Here is a 16427-nt window from a genome sequence, read left to right on the forward strand (position 1 = left end):
GGCTGTTATTGTTCGGCTGGGCTCAGCCGGGCGCTGTCTCACTCGGCTTCGCGGGTGTCAGTTTGTACCGCTTCCTCTCGGCCCCTCACTCCCAGCGGCTGACGGCCACGGCGGCGACAGCGGGCGGGGCCTGGCGTTTCGAGGCAGCGGCGCCGGGGTGAGGGGCGCGGAGGAGGAGCAGTAGCAGGAGGAGGAGCCGTGTGCCCTGGCACCGAGCGGCCGCGGCCATGGCGTACGCCTATCTCTTCAAGTACATCATCATCGGCGACACAGGTGAGGGCTTCGGGCGCGGCCCAGCAGCTGTCTGCGGCCCTTGGGCCGGGACCGAGGGGCAAACGGCGCCTTGCGGCGTCGCGGGCGCAGACTCCACCCGGCACCTCCCTCCCGGCCTCGCCGCTCCATTTCCGCAGTGCTGGAGCTGGTGACGTGGGCACTGGAGCGGCCGCGGCCTGGTCTGGCCAGGCCCGGTCCGCGGCCCCCGCCCGGCCAGCCCTGCAGCCGAAAGCCGCGGCGGCCGTTTGCGATGCCGGGTTGGGAGACTGTGTGACAGCAGTGCCGCCCGGCACGGAGCCGCCAGGGCCCGTCTCAAATCACTGCACTCCGTCTCTAGGGCCTCCTTTCTTGGGTCTCTTCGCGGCCCCAGAGAAATAGGGAGGCAAAAGAGAGCAGAAGGTGATGTGACCCTAGTCTTGATTTTTCGGATTAGTCCCACCTTCTCCGACCTGCACGCACCCGCCCAGGCCTGAACAAGGCGCTCCCTTGGTGTAGAACAGCCAGCTGAATGGAGGAGAAACCCTTTAAAAAAAAAAAAAAACATTATTATTTTTAATACCCTCAACTCCGAAGTCAATAAGTTACATCACATGAATAGACGAGTGGGTAATCCCTTTCGGGGTCATTAAAGCACCAAAGAGTTCTGGCTACTTTTGCCACGTGTAAACTGGTTTTTTTTTTTTTTTTTTTTTTTTGACTTGATAGTAATGCAAGGCCAATCACTGCTCTGGGTGTGTGCCTATGTGTGTGTATGTTGGGGACGCTATGTCAGTCGTGTCAAGTCCTGGGTCATAACTGCTAATTTTCGGGTGACCTCATGTCCATTAGAAGCAGAAGAAAAGTCAATTATTTTCAATTAAAATAACATCCTAGTATATTTCACAAATATATCAGCAAACTTGTAAAATATTTTTAATACCTGCGATTATGGCATTACTTTGAATCTAATAATAAACATAAGACTGTTCAGGTGTTATAACTATTAATATACCAGAGTCTGATTTCAGTGGTTACTCTTGCACAACTTTGGACCCTTTGCACAACTTTGGAAATGTAAGCAGCAACTTGTAGTTGCGCTAATGATGTAGCAGGTTCTATAAGTAACTATGGAAGCATGTTGTTTGCTGCCTTAGAAGAAAGTTAGTGTGCTTTTTTTCAGCATTTTTGGGTGGGAGGGTTGCATGTGAATGGAAACTGATGGCTTTCTATGTAAAATCCTGGGTAAAAGCAGTGTTTTCAAAATGTTTGGTAACAAAATGGTGTGGTATATTTGGAAAGAAAGGAGGGTTCTAAAACCATTTAGATTATTTAAAAAAAAATGAGATTGGGAAGGTGTCAGATTAACTATAAGATGAGTAGGTTTGAGAAATGGAAGAGTAACAGATTATTTTAGCAGTAGCAAACAGGCAAGTTTAGACTTTGCAGATTACCTTTCAACTTTTTTTTAATTTAATTTTATTTTTTGTGGTAGTGGTACTGGAGATCCAACTCAAAAGGACCTCCTCCATATGAGGCAAGTGCCCTACCACTCAACCACAGCCACAGCATTTCAGCTTTTTTTTATTGAGGACCTACTATGGGTAAATAAAGGATTGTGCAGGAAGAAGTGTGGCTATAATATTAACAAGTTGGTGCTCCACCCTTATGAAATATGTACTTGTCCAAAAATTCCCTATGCAGTTCAAAGGGAAGGCATACCTTTCTCCGCATTGCTGCTGTTAGGCACTGAATATTGGATACTTGACTCTGTAAAGTAGCATTTTCTCCCCACTGTCATTCCACCAGTACAGTTCACTTGTCAGTTTAATCTTTCTGAAATGTGTCAGTTGTCAGGAGGCAACTTCTTTGTTCCCTCATGGTTTTTCAGTTTGAGCTTCAATAAATTCCATATTTTAATTCCTATTTGTTTTTCTAGCTTTCTTTCTCTGTGTTTCCCACCTTGCCAGTAGAGCCAGTGACTGGTTTCTGGGATTTTCCCCAGGCCCTGCTGCTCCCTCTTCTTGGAGTACCTTCTTGTCACAGATTTTTCTTCAGAAAATCTGTCAGTCCTCCTCAGTCTTATCCAGGTCTTCTGTAAGGCCTGCAGAGTCAGCATTTATTGAGCTCTTGCTATATGCCAAGATTTTCCTGATGTCCGGACTGGAAGTGACTGCCACTTTTCTGCATTTTTATTTCTTGTTTTGTATCATTCTTCTGATGTTAATCCCAGTCTGTTTTGTTTTATGGGTAATTGTCTAGGCATCTCTATTTGATTATGTATTTTTTAAATTTTTATTTCTTTTTCTTTTCTTTTTTTTAGTAGTCGTGTTTGAATAGCATGCCTTTATTTATTTCTGTATGGTGCTAAGGATCAAACCCAGTGCTTCACACATGCTAGGCAAGCACTCTGCCACTGAGGTATAGCTTCAGCCCTCGAATATGTACTTCTTGAGGGTAAAAAAGTGTTTTGTATGACTTTTGTTTCAGGGAAGAGCTAGTATTAAGTAGGCCTAATATATTTAATTAAATTAATAAAGAAGAAGCCAAAAAGTCCACTATATTCCTATTAGTATACATTAATAACTCTATAGAATTTTTTTAGTCGAGTCTACCACTTTCTTGCTTACTGACTTTGACCCAAATCCTTTACCATTTCCTTAATGCAAATTATACCCATAGTTGTAATGTGACCCTCCCCACCAAAAGATGACATTAAATCAATAGTTTGAATTCCATCTTGATTTTTTAAAAAGTCATAGTGTGAAAAACATGCAACTTAGAATGAAGGAAATCACTAATTTTCCTGTCTTTCACTTTCCCTAATCTTGAAAATAGTCATTCTTAGCCTTTCCTCCTCTTAGTCCTATGTGTTATGAAAGGATAAGTGCTTTGATTTCTCAAAAGAAAGAAATCATGCACATTTTTCCTTTTTAGGATTCCCTCTTTTAAGGAAGATGCTGTTAACACTTCTATATTATGATACTGTTGAATTGTTTTTTTACAGTAAGACCAAATGCAGCTAAATGTAGCTTTTATTTTCATAGGTAATGTCTTGTTTCTGAAAAATCATTTAGGAAAATATGTCATTTAAATCTAGATATAAAGTGGAAAGTGCAAGCCTCGCCTAATATTATAAGCAGATAATTATCAAGAGAAAAATTATAATAAACCCATAATTTGTTGCTCCTAAAATTCTGGCATCTGTCTACCATTTTAATTTCATCACTAACCAGGCACCTCAGCCAAGCACTCAGTCAGGAACCAGGTTGTATCCTTTTATCTGAAATGCCCCTTCTTGTCCCACCTGGGGGTGATGGGGGGATATTATGTCAGAACCTTGTCACCTGGCCAATTCCTATTCAAACTGTTCTTTTTTATTATTATTATTATTAGTCAATGTTTTTTAAAGATAGAAGCAAACTCCATTTCTTTTCCTTCTTCTTTTTTTTTTTTTTGGTAGTGCTGGGGATTGAACCCAAGGCCTTATGCATGCCAGACAAGCACTTTACCAACTGAGCTATATCCCCAGCCGCAGCAAACTTCATTTCTTTCTGTTGAATTATATTTTCTTTTTTTCTCTACTCCTTCTTCCTACTCCCACTTGCATTTTAAATAACCCTTTTGTTAGGACAGCTTTTGATTTTGTCTTAAATATAAAGGCATGCCTTTTAGTGAATTTTCTTTTTTTTTTTTTTTTAATAAATTTGCCTGCCATCAGGGGAATTGCTGCAAGGCATAACTGCAGAGGTGATGTCTGAGCTGAAATTAGAATGATGTGTGTGAATTTGCCTTATGGGCAAGAGGGAATGTTTGTATCTCAGGGAAAGTACATGTTTGCAGCTCAAGAGAGTAACCTGGGTTAAAGATTTGGGTGCTTATCACAAAATGAAATCATTATTGTCTGAGAGTTCATGATCTGAACTATTGAAATTGGGAGGTTTTGTAGGGAAGCAAAAAAATCTCATAAAAAGCAAATAGTTATTAGTGAGCTTCCACTCACTGCTAGTTAACCCCCAACTTTCTTCCCTGCATATTTCCATCCTCTTCCTTTAGCATCAGGACTTGTTGATTATAACATGATTCAAGTAGTTAAAGTGAAATTACATATCATACAAAAAAATGAAAACTGTTGTTTATTTGATGAAAATGATTTGGGAGATTTGGTATACAGGCAAAACCATTGACACACAGGAATCTGACAGAGTTGCCCTGCTAGAATGAAGTACCTTGTGGTCATTCATAGTGAATATTGACAGAGGAGAAAGTGTAATTGTGATGGGAGCATTATCAGGAAAGGAGATTAAGAAGGAGGAATCAAAAGAGAGAGAGAGACAGGACACAGTCATGGACTTCACAGAGGAGTCAGATCCCAGAAAAGCAGATAACCAATGTCAAATGCAGAAGCCAGGGATTGTTGGTTAAAATGTTAGGAAGGCAAGAGTGCTTTGCCACACTGTTAGATTTAAGAAGTGAATGAGAAGCCAGGCATAATGGTGCATGCCTGTAGCCCCAGTGGTTTGGGAAGCTGACGCAGACAGATCATGAGTTCAGAGCCAGCTTTGGCAACTTTGCAGGACCCTGTCTCAAAATAAAAAGGGGCTGGGGATGTGGCTCAGTGGTCACACACCCCTGAGTTCAAGCCCTGGTATCAAAAAAATGTGTGTGTGTGTGTGTAGAAGAAGAAGTAGATGAGAGAGAGAAAGCAAGTAATAAAAATGTAAGGTATAGTTTCATTTATGTTTTTTTAAAAACTGGATTTTTATTTATACCATGTAAATATGCAGAAAACATCTCATACACATTTAACAGTTACAGTGACTTCTGGGGAGGAGAATAGAATTGTATGTTTATACTGGGAAAGTTGGTATTGGTGAAATGGGGCTTTCTATATTGTGGGATTCCTCACAATTTTTTTTTGTTTGTTTGTTTAAGTTTTAAGCCATATCACATATGGTACTGGTACTTTTTTTTTTTTTTTTAATAAAGGGAGCATTGGGAAGTTAAAACTAGAACCATAGTATGAGCTATTTCATTGAATATGAAGTGTGAAAGGGAAGGAAGGAGTGAAATGTTTAGACAGATAATATCCATCTTCCTTGTCTAATGTTCATGTCCTTTTTGTCCCATTCCAGTCCCTCTTTACCATGAAATTAATCTTCTCTTGTATCTCTCCCAGTGTTCCCTCCCCTCCATGTTATCTCTAGATCTCCTCCTCTTAGTAGTAGCCAGTAATTTTGCTGTTTTCTTTGAACACACCCAAATTTTACCATCTCAGCTCTTTTCTCCTCTCCTGGCCCAGCTTTTTATTCTTTGCTCATCCTGTTTCTGCAAGGCTGTGTCCTTTGCTACAAAGATTACAGCCACATGTGAGCCTCCCTTGCCTGCTCCCTAACTTGTAGTTTTCTACATGAAACTTTTCGCATAATTTCATCAGTTCTGTTTATTTGCAAGTTTTAAAATACTCTATAGAGTTTAGCTGTTTTTCTCCGTGTGTAAGTAATAGATGTCTGGCAAAAAAAAAAAAGATTCCCTCTGCTACTGTACACAGGTAATTACCCTCTTTTAATTCCTGTGGTGTTTCTCAACTTTTGTCTTCTCAGATATTACATTTTAGTAGCTCTACAGTAAATACTAGCTATATTTTTAAAAATGTATTGTTTTTAGTAGGAGTACTACAACATTCCTCTATTGGTCAATCACAGTCCTTTTTTTGCCTATTTTTTCTAAAATGAATTCTTCTTTTCTTACTGTTAAACTTTCTCCTTTCAAACTTTTTCTTTTCTGGAATTTCATTTTAGTAATCCCTAAAGTATAACCATCACATTAGCTTTTCACAGTGTCTTGGTAGTATATTCTCATAAGGAATACTTCACACATTTTATAGTTCCTATTTCACGTTAAAGGCTTATTATCTTTTTTTTTTTTTTTTTTTTTAATTAACCTTTATTGGGGCTGAGATTGTGGCTCAGTGGTAGAGCATTCACCTAGCACATGAGAGGCCCTGGGTTCGATCCTCAGCACCAAATAAAAATAAATATATAAAATAAAGGTATCATGTCCAACTATAACTAAAAAATAAATATTTAAAAAATGAAATAAATTAACCTTTATTTCTTTTTGTTGTTGTTTTTTAATATTTATTTTTAATGTGGTGCTAAGGATTTATTTTTAATGTGGTGCAAGTGCAGTGGTAGCTCTGGAGTTGAGCTACAATTTGAGCTGAGGCTTGTTATCTTTTAATCCTTCTGTACATCTTTAAGATTACTATTTTACAGATGAAGAAACTGAGGATGTTTGGAACCAATTATTTTTGGTAAGAAAAAATAGAACAAAGTGTGCCATGCCCTTGAATACAGGATGGCTTCACTCTATTCCCCTTTTAGCTTCCCTCCTGCCACCTCTTAGTTTTTTATTTTCATAGCTGTGATGAAGCTTTAGGTTTCTTCAGTTCTCGTTTCAAAATGTTTTCAGGTATTGATGACAGTTACTGTGTTTATGGCCAAAACTGAGGAAGAGTGGAAGAAAAATTAATATTGATGGCTACATGTTGCAGCCAACTCCTTCAAGACAGGATAGTGTCTGGCACAGAGCTTGTGCTTCAGTGAATGATGAATTTGTGTGTTAGGTAGGCTCTGCTGAGAAGACTGCATTCTTTGACTAGTTTATTCCTACTTGTTTCTAAAAGGATTTAAGGGCATGTGTATAAAAATTTATAATTTTTTAAATGACAATGGTAGGAGAAGGTATGTTTTATAGTGCTACCATAACAAACTACCAGAAAATTAGGGGTTCAAACAATACAAATTTAACTTGGGATTGAATCTGTAATTCAGAAATCCAGTATGTTTCACCAAGCTAAAATCAAGGTTTCAGCAAGGTTGGATTTCCTTTCTGGAGAGTTGTTACTCATTCAGATTGGCAGAATTTGATTCCATGTTGTTATAGAGCTGCCATTCATCTTTTCTTGCTAGCTATCATCTGATGGCTTTCGCATTTAGAGCTTATGGAAATATCTGCATTTTTTGGTCAGTGGCCCCCTTTTTCCACCTTCAAAGGCAGCCACAGTGAGCCATATCTTTCTGTGTTGAATCCTTATGATTCGTCTTGGGTCATCTCAGCTCTTTAATCTAGGAAATGTTCTTCACTTTTAGGGACTTGTGATTAGATTGGGCTTACCTGGATAATCTCTCCGTCTCAAGCTCTAATTCTAATCACATCTGCAATTTTCACCTTATAGTGTAATGTTTTCATAGGTTCCAGTAATGCAGGTGTGGACATCTTTTGGAGGGCCTTATTCAGCCTACAATAGAGGCCAAAGAGCAAATGAGATAGTATGGTTAATCAAAAGGGACATTAATTACTACCTGAAGTGTATAATACGAAGTTGCACGCACCTCTTTGAAGTGGACACTATGTTTAATGCTAAGCAGTGCAAAGAGACAATCCTAATCATTTACCCTACTTACAGTCTCCATTTTTTAAAAGTATGTACGTGCATATACTTAACTCCTGATATTAGTTTTATAGGGCATATTCTCTGATGATGTAACTCATTAAATTTGAATAGTAATGTTAGTGAAGTCTCATACTTTTTACATGAGGAAAAGGAGACTAATAGTTTTATCATGCTGCTAGTAACTGACCAAGCTGGAATTTGAACTCATCTCTTTCTGACCCCAAAGTCCATGATCTCTTCCATATCATACATACTTCTTGAGTCCCACAAATTTTATATCAGACCTCTTCCGGTGGCCTTCTAATTGTTTGGTCTGCTCAATTGCTATGGAGGTACATAGTCCGTAAGTTCCCTTTACTTAGACAGATAAGACCTCTACTCATTCAAAACTGAGTAGAACTACCTTGTAAAAAACTAAGCTCTTTATCAGCTATGTGACATGGGCAACTTTCCTGCGTCTGGTGTCTTCATCTATAAAATAGGACTGAATAAATGAGATTAGATGTGTAATAGTGAGTTAAATAATAAATGGTTAATATTTCATATTTACTTTTTATCCTGCTTCCTTGAATGTTTCTGTAATTTCCCCATATGCATTTGAAAACCTAACCCAAATTTGACCAATGCTATAATGTCTGAATATTGCTGATCAAAGCAAAAATAATTTATTTTTCCTCTTTGTGTACTCTAATGTGTTGATCACACACGCACATGCACACACCCCTCTGCTTATCTTCCTCATTTGTGGCCTTCTGGTACTTGAAGGAGTCTGCTATCCTTGACTCTTCTGTTTCTTTTCTAGTTGATTCTGGTATTTTCTTATACCTGCCCTATTCCTTAGTATCTAGATGTTTTATGGAAGGCTATTTACATTAGTGAGATAGTTTATCAAGATTCATTTTATCCCAGGTTTATATATTTATAACAACTCTGCTTAGTTTAATGGATCTGACCATCTAAAGCCATAGTGATTTATAAAGATTGACAATTTTGTCCTAGGATCTATTTGTTGCAAGGAACAGAAACCCACTAGCTCAGAAAAGAAATGTAATAAGAATTTAAAGAAGGTTTATATGAATCCAAGAAAAACTGTGTGTTAGCTTCTGTCACTGTGACAAATACTAGAGAAAGTCAACTTAAAGGAAGAAAGATATATTTTGGCTTACATTTTCAGAGGTTTCTGTCCACGGTCATCCGATTACACTGTCTGGGCATGTGGTGACGCAGTACATCATGAAATCACGTGGAGGAGCAAAGCTTGCTTTTTTTACTGTGGCCTGGAAGCAGAGAAGGAGAAAGCATGCGGGCAGAAGGGACCAGAAGTAAGATATACCCTTCCAGGGCAGCTCCCAGGGACCTACTTCCTTAAACTAGGCCCACCTCCTACAGTTTTCACCACCTCCCAGTAATCCATTCAATTATGAATCCATCAATGGGTTAATCAGTTGATGAGATCAGATCCCTCGTAATTCAGTCACTTCCCCCAGAGCCGCACCACTGAGGACCAGTCCTTCAGTACACGAGCCTTTCAGGGACAGTCGGAATCCAAACTGCAATACTGTGTAAACACATCTTAGGCATCTGAACACTCTGAAATCTTTGTTTTTCACTTATGGCTTCTCTCTCAATCCTTGATATAATTTAGAAATGTGTGTTTGAGGTTTTTTTAAATATATTTATGTTTTACCAATCTTTCCATTACTGAATGCTGACTTTATTTTACGTAGATCAGAGAATATAGACTGTAAGTATTGATCCTTCAGTTTTATTTTATTTTGTTTTGATTTGTGTGGCATGCTGGGAATTGAACTCATGCCTTCCAGCTTGCTAGGTAAGCACTCTATCACTGTGTTACATCCCCAACCAATTTGTTCAGTATTTAAAACTAATTTTGTAGTTGAGTATTTGGTCAGTTTTTGTACATGTTCTATATATGCTTCAAAAGTATATTGTTTGGTGACTTCAGGTTCATTAGATTAGCTAATTCATGTCCATTAGGATAGCTGTTGGTATGGATCATATCTTCTATGTAGTCATTTGTCTCCTTTTTTTTTTTTTTGAGTTTTGGGGAGAGATGGTAAAATTCTCCATTAAATCACTTGGCCTTTGTGCTGAGATCAAATATAAAAATCCAGTTGGGTGTGGTGGCACATGCCTATAATTTCAGCAGCTCAGGAGGTTGAGGCAAGAGGATTGCAAGTTCAAAGTCAGCCTCAGCAAAAGCAAGGCAGTAAGCAACTCAGTGAGATCCTGTCTCTAAATAAAATACAAAATAGGGCTGGGGATGTGGCTTGGTGGTGAGTTCAATCCCTGTACCTCCCCCCACCAAAAAAAAAAAAAAAAAAAAGTCTAAAAATCCATTCTGAAAAGTATTTCTTGTAGTTCTATCAGATTGGTCCCCTCCCATGAATTTGGGGGCTAATTTATAAGGTAGGTATAGAATCTGGAAACCCTCCATCTTATTCAATTATTCCTTTGTCATTGTTTCCCTCAACTTTTACTTAATATGATATTAATTTTGAATATTATCTGAATGTGGTGTGTGCTTCTTTTTCTTACTTTTTTGATTAATTTTAGAAAATAAACATTACTGCTATAGTTGAGACCACTTATATACTCTTCAACTCTCTTTCCTACAGGTAATCTCCTGAATTTAATGTTTATTATTCCTGTGTAAGTTTTCCGATAGTTGCTATATATATGTGTGTGTCTGTAACAATATATAGTATCTTTTGTATTTTTTTTCCGAATCCATATTAACAGGATATTACTTTACTTTCTCTGAAACTTTTCTGTTCAGCAGTATTTTGAGAGGTTTATGTATTAATGCAGTTTGCTCTGTTTCATTGATATTAATTGCTTGATTGGTTTAATTACCACCACCCCCAGTACTGGGGATTGAACCCAGGTTTTGGCATGCCAATTAAGCACTCTACCACTGAGTTATATCTCCAGCTATGATTGGTTTAATTTTAATTTTATTCTGTTTGCTATATCAGTTTTCCCTATCCCTTTACTTATAGTACTTTAGGGTAGTTTGCTTTTGTTATAAAAGAAAATACTACGTAGATTCTTCTTGTGCTGCCTTTTTGAGATGTGTGTTATAGTTCTAGAAATATACCTTACATTGGAATTGTGAGTAGAAGATATGTACATCTTCAGCTTTACCAACTGATCTGTCTTTCCAAAGTACTTATCAGTTGACTTTCATTCTATGTCATTTTTGTTTTGTTTTGTTTTTAGAGCCTATGGTTTTCTTTGTAACTCATTGTTTTTTTGTTTTTTTTTTAAATTCAGTCTGAGGTTCTGTGTTGTAAAGGGAGAATTTAATGCTAATATATATATATATATAGTAATTATTAAATATAGATTTATTTCTACTATCAGGTACCACCCTGGTTCAGTCAGATGAGTAGGGATCAAGGCATAGATCACAGGTATGCCCACTCACCATGGGCTTTTGATTAGAGATAGGTGTATGTCCCACACAAGAAGCAATATGGTAGTCACATTTCCCATGATGTATAATGTCACCTCTTCTAAGACATAGTAGAAAATAATCTAATGGATTTTGGAATCAAACAATTAATTCCTAAGTTTTCTGTTCGAAAATTGGTATAGCACCTGTCCAGTGTACCCGTATCACCAAAACACAAGGTCCCATTTCCCCCACTAACTTTGTAGCTGTCTTTGAAATTCAAATGACAATTATTGGTTTTCTTCATTTATTTATGGTTGATATGTCAATGTAAGTAGTTTATTCATGGTTGCTCTGCTGCCCCCAGTATTATTAAAATTGATAGATGACTCTCCCTTTTACATTTATCCATTCTTAGCAATAACTGCTATGCATCTAAAAGTCAAATAATATATTATTCTAAGTCCTCTATGGTTATTTTAGCTTAGATAGCACTCTTATAAATTTTCCAATAGTCTAGTATTTGTAATTAGAGCATTTTGATTAGTGTGGTAGTTCTGCTGCTTGCTTATTTCTTTGGTCAAGTTCAAATCTCTTCATCTTTTGTGTTGCCATCTAGAAAAGCCAATAGTGCTACCTGGCTTATCTACTTTACAGGATTTTTGTGAGCTTGAATGTAAATAATATGTACAGTTGCCTTATAAGCTGCAAAGTGCTGTATTAATAACATCTTAGAGATAATTTTTTTCTGTTGAACTTCCTAAAATTAAGTTAGGAGGGTGAGTCTTGCCTATGGAAAAAGCTGTTCTGTTGACTTTAAACCATAATTGCTTGATTTGAAGGAAATAGGATTATGTGGAAACTACAAAATGGCAGCTCTTTGATGCCGATGTCCTCATGAACGACTTAAGATTTAAAAGACTGTCAAAATGGAGGTACTATTTTTTTTTTTTTTTACTAGTCTTCAAGAATGATATGACCAGTAGTCATCTTCTACGTTGATTTCTTCTATGCCCACTCTTGTTGTTTTTGTGATACCACTTCATTGATTTCTCTTAATTTTGGAGAGAGTCAGCTTTGTAGATTACAGAAGTTTTGGGTATAAATGAACCTATTGATCATTGCTTTTTTATTTTTGATGGTATTGGGAATTGAGCTACATCCCCAGCTCTTTTTTATTTTGTTTTGACACTGGGTCTCACTAAGTAGCCAAGGCTGACCTTAAACTTGTGAACATCCTGCCTCAGTATCCTGAGTAGCTGAGACTACAGGTGTGCATTATTGATCCTGACTGATCAGTGCTTATCTTTTTGGATAAAGCTTTATTTAGTGTTAAGAGTATACATGACCCCCAGCACCCCCCCCCCAAAAAAAAAGAGTATACATGTCCCAGATCACTTGTGCTCAAAACGTAACTTGATACAAAAATTAATAAATAGCAAAATGAGTTACCCATTACAAATTGAAACAGTAGTCATATGCCTGTTGAGTTGATTTACTGTTCCTACAAGTAAAGGTATTTGCTAACATTTTTTTTTTTCAGGATAATCTTTGTCATTAGGTATAGAAATTCTATTGGTTTCATAGCTCAATATGCTTTTTTTAATATTTATTTTTTAGTCATAGGTGAACACCGTACCTTATGGTGCTGAGAATCAAATCCATGCATGCCAGGCGAGCACTCTACCTCTGAGCCAAAACCCCAGCCCCTGAATGGACTTTTAACTGATTGAAAAACTGTATCCATAAAGGGCTGTCCAAGTACCTAAGCTTGAGGGTACATGCTCCTACATGGTTATGGTTTGTTTGGTTTTTGTTTTTTTACATTTAACATTGGCAACATTTTAGATAAAATTCATAATGGTTGAAAAAGCTAGTGTGTAATGTGAATTATAACAATCTAAAATGACCTTGGTAACTAGAGTGATTGGCTATACTTAGTAAAATGAAATTAAATAAAAATTGTTAAAGCCCTGTATTTACTTTAAAAGTAGCTACTATATCCAAGCAAGATTGAAATCTCCTGGTTAGATAATAGCACATGTTTAAAAACTTTTAAGTTTTATGTGACTTGATTTGTATGATTCAGACTAGTAGTAAAGCCAATAAATGAATAAATGTGATGCTAGGTCAATAAAAGTATAATGTACCAATAAGGCAGATAATAGTTCTGCTCTGTCAGACCTGATTGCAAGTCAGTTATGGAAAACCTCATTTTGGAGACTTCTATAAACTCGAGTCTGTGCTTAGGAAACCAAAGATATTATGACACCTCTACCAATTATAATGTTTTGTTCTGTTTTTGTGGTTCTAGGGATTGGATCCAGGGGTACTCTACCATTTAGCTACCTCTCCAGACTTACTTTTTTTTTTTTTTATCATTAATTTTGTCACAGGGTCTTGCTAAGTTGTTCACATTGGCCTCAAACTTGTGACCCTCTTGCATCCTGCCTCACACTCCCATATAGCTGGGATTGCAGGAATGTACTGCCATACCTGGTTCAACCATGACATTTTAGGAACATAAGAATCACTGAAACACTTTAAGAGAGAATTATAATGACTTTTAATATTGGGTGACTGTCATAGAAGAGGACTTAGACTTCTTGGCTTTTCTTGAGCAGAACCAAGACCATTAGTAGAAGATAAATGGATATGGGCTCTATATGAAATGGAAAGAGTTTGTTAAATGGTAAGTTGGTTTCTACTGGAGCTGTTCAGGCAGGGGTTTGGCAGTCATGCCCAAATGGCAGAAACTTGAGGTTGGCTTTTTTTTCCTTTTAAAAGTAATTTAAGATACTTTGGTTAGTAGCAGTCCTTGTGTTAGAGTTATTGAAATGAACAAGACTATCTTACCTTAAAGGGGAGACCAATTTGCTACAGTAATTACAAACAAATATAATGGGCATATGTGCAAAGTACTTACGGGAACATGGAGAGGATTTTTTTTTCTAACTGGAGTGAATGACTCATAACAGACTTAGATTTTCAGTAAAAACACTGAGAGAGCACCTTTTGTATGCTGAATACTATTGTGTGGCATGGATGTATGTGTGTTCTCAAAGTAATCCTAATAGTTGTTAAATCCAATTTATAAATGAAACATTGAGACTTGCTGTACCTTGTTTTATAATTCCCCACCTAATAGTCCTGTAGAATTAGTTTGTGTTCTTGCCTCTCTGTGTATTAGTTATGTGAGAAATGAACTGAGCTCTTCACAGTTATTTTATTACCAGGAATGTTACACAAAGTATGGTGGTATGTTTTGTCAGAGTATAAGAAAGTTAGGGGGACATGGATATAAAACTAAAGAAATCTTGGGACAGTACTGTGAAGAGTATTGTGTAACATAGGTTAAGGGGTTGGTTTTGTCCTCCAGACAACTTCAAAGAGGAGTCTTATTCACCATTTTCTAATTGGGGTACATTTATACCCTTTACTAAGACTTTGTACAGCAATTAATGAGCCTCTTTTGCCATTTAAACTTCTCCCCCTACCCTTCCTCCTCCACCTTTTCTCTTATCCTTTCTGGCTTTTAGTTTCTTTTATTGATAAATTTCCAGGCAAAATTAAGAAGTCATGTTGGATTTAAGTGTGAATATGTGAATTTTCACCCCTCATTTTATTAAAAAGTAACTATGTTTTTGAGTAAAAAAGGGAAATTAAAATATACTTGATAGTGCATTAGTTTACTTTTGGACTTCCTTGTAATTTTCTTAGCAGACCAATAATTAATAATATAACCATTTAGGGTCATATAGAAGTGTTGCTGGCTATTTAAATAACAGAGGTGGTTGGATGGGGTCAACAAAATTATTGTTTGCATAGTGTTGGTGTTAAAATAGGGGGTTTTGTTTCATTTTTTGAGATATTGGAGATTGAACCCAGAGGTGCTTTACTACTAAGCTACATCCCCTGCCTTTTATATTTTGTTTTGAGACAGGTCTTGCTTAGTTGTTGAAGTTGACCTTGAATTTGTGATCCTCCTACCTCAGCCTCCCAAGTACAAAAATAGGTCTTTGAAAAACTTGCATCTTTCAAAGGTCCCTCTTTGTACTTTACATATGTAAGCACAGTAAACAGTAGTTTATGTATCCTTCCAGAAACTTTCTATGCATCTGTAAGCCTGAGAGAATATTATATATACAGACATGCATGCTTCTGTCTGTCTGAGCCAGTCCCACCAATAGATACAATTAGTACCTTTTCACACCTTTATTTTTTTCACTTTAGGATAAGTCTTGGGTATCCTTCCATATCACCACATATAAATCTAACTAATAGCTGAATTGTAATTAATTTAATCTGTTCCTGACTCTGTTAGTCTGGATCTGTGGTAGCCAAAAATAGAAACCAATTCTGGTTAACTTAAACAGAAGATTTTTTTTTGAAGATTGACTGGTTTACAAAATTGGTAGAAAGGCAATAGAATTAAACTTGAAAATGGGCAAAACCAAGGAAGACAAGACATAGTCACATTCCTAGTGTCGTTATATCCTGCTTAAGATGATGCTTGGTGTATCCTGCTGAACTCTATTGGACTCTCTCTACTGTAGCCACCATGAATTATCTCATGATTGACTGATATTGTAACATTCCCTCCTCAAGATTCCAAGTTCTGAACAGGAGTATCTGATTGGCTAAAGTTAAATGTCTCTGCCCTAGCTGCCAGGGAACTCAAAGAAAAGTACTTGGGTGCTAGATTGCCAGAAACAACAAATGTCCACCTACACCTGTTGAAGAATATTGTTATAAAGGGTACTATGAGCATTCTTCTACATTTGTGTGAGAAGTCAAATTTCCAGTTGGTATTTACATTTCCTTTTGATAGACACTGCCAGATAACCTTCCATTAAGAATATAGATTTAAGGGGCTGGGGTTGTGCCTTAGAGGTAGAGCGCCCACCTACCATGCGTGAGGCACTAGGTTCGATCCTCAACACCACATAAAAATAAAATGAAGATATTCTGTCCACCTATAACTAAAATATAAATATTAAAAAAAGAATATAGATTTAAGAAGAATTTTAATTTTAGCTTGGCATGTACTTAAATTCAACAGTCTAACCTCAGCATTGATTATGTGTATAACTGATGGATTACTCTGTTAATTTAGCAGTTTCATTTTATAGTTTCATTGTTATTGTTAACATCACTCCTTTGACTTTTATTAATCTGTCAATTGCATAAAATAGTTCTTATTGCTTACAGCCTTTAATTTTAATACAGACCATTCATATCATAACATACAACTTAAAGATCATGTATAATAGATTTATCACATAATAATTTATTTTATAC

General features: G+C 37.0%; 1 protein-coding gene across 2 annotated transcripts in view; it reads left to right on the forward strand.

Annotated features, from left to right (window-relative positions):
* The first annotated feature begins 18 nt into the window (after positions 1-18).
* Positions 19-16427, forward strand: part of Rab2a (RAB2A, member RAS oncogene family) — an 81041-nt gene continuing 64632 nt past the window's right edge. The window contains exon 1 of one of the 2 annotated variants that reach the window (XM_058584425.1): positions 19-273. In XM_058584425.1, the coding sequence (XP_058440408.1) occupies positions 228-273 (46 nt within the window). In that variant the 5' untranslated portion in view covers positions 19-227. The remainder of the gene's footprint in view (positions 274-16427) is intronic. The other variant, XM_046460523.2, reaches the window with a different exon arrangement.

The sequence above is a fragment of the Marmota monax genome, unplaced genomic scaffold (assembly GCF_021218885.2).
Source record: "Marmota monax isolate L192 unplaced genomic scaffold, Marmota_monax_Labrador192_F-V1.1 WCK01_AAM20220418_F8-fsc00063, whole genome shotgun sequence".
NCBI classification, from domain to species: Eukaryota; Metazoa; Chordata; class Mammalia; order Rodentia; family Sciuridae; genus Marmota; species Marmota monax.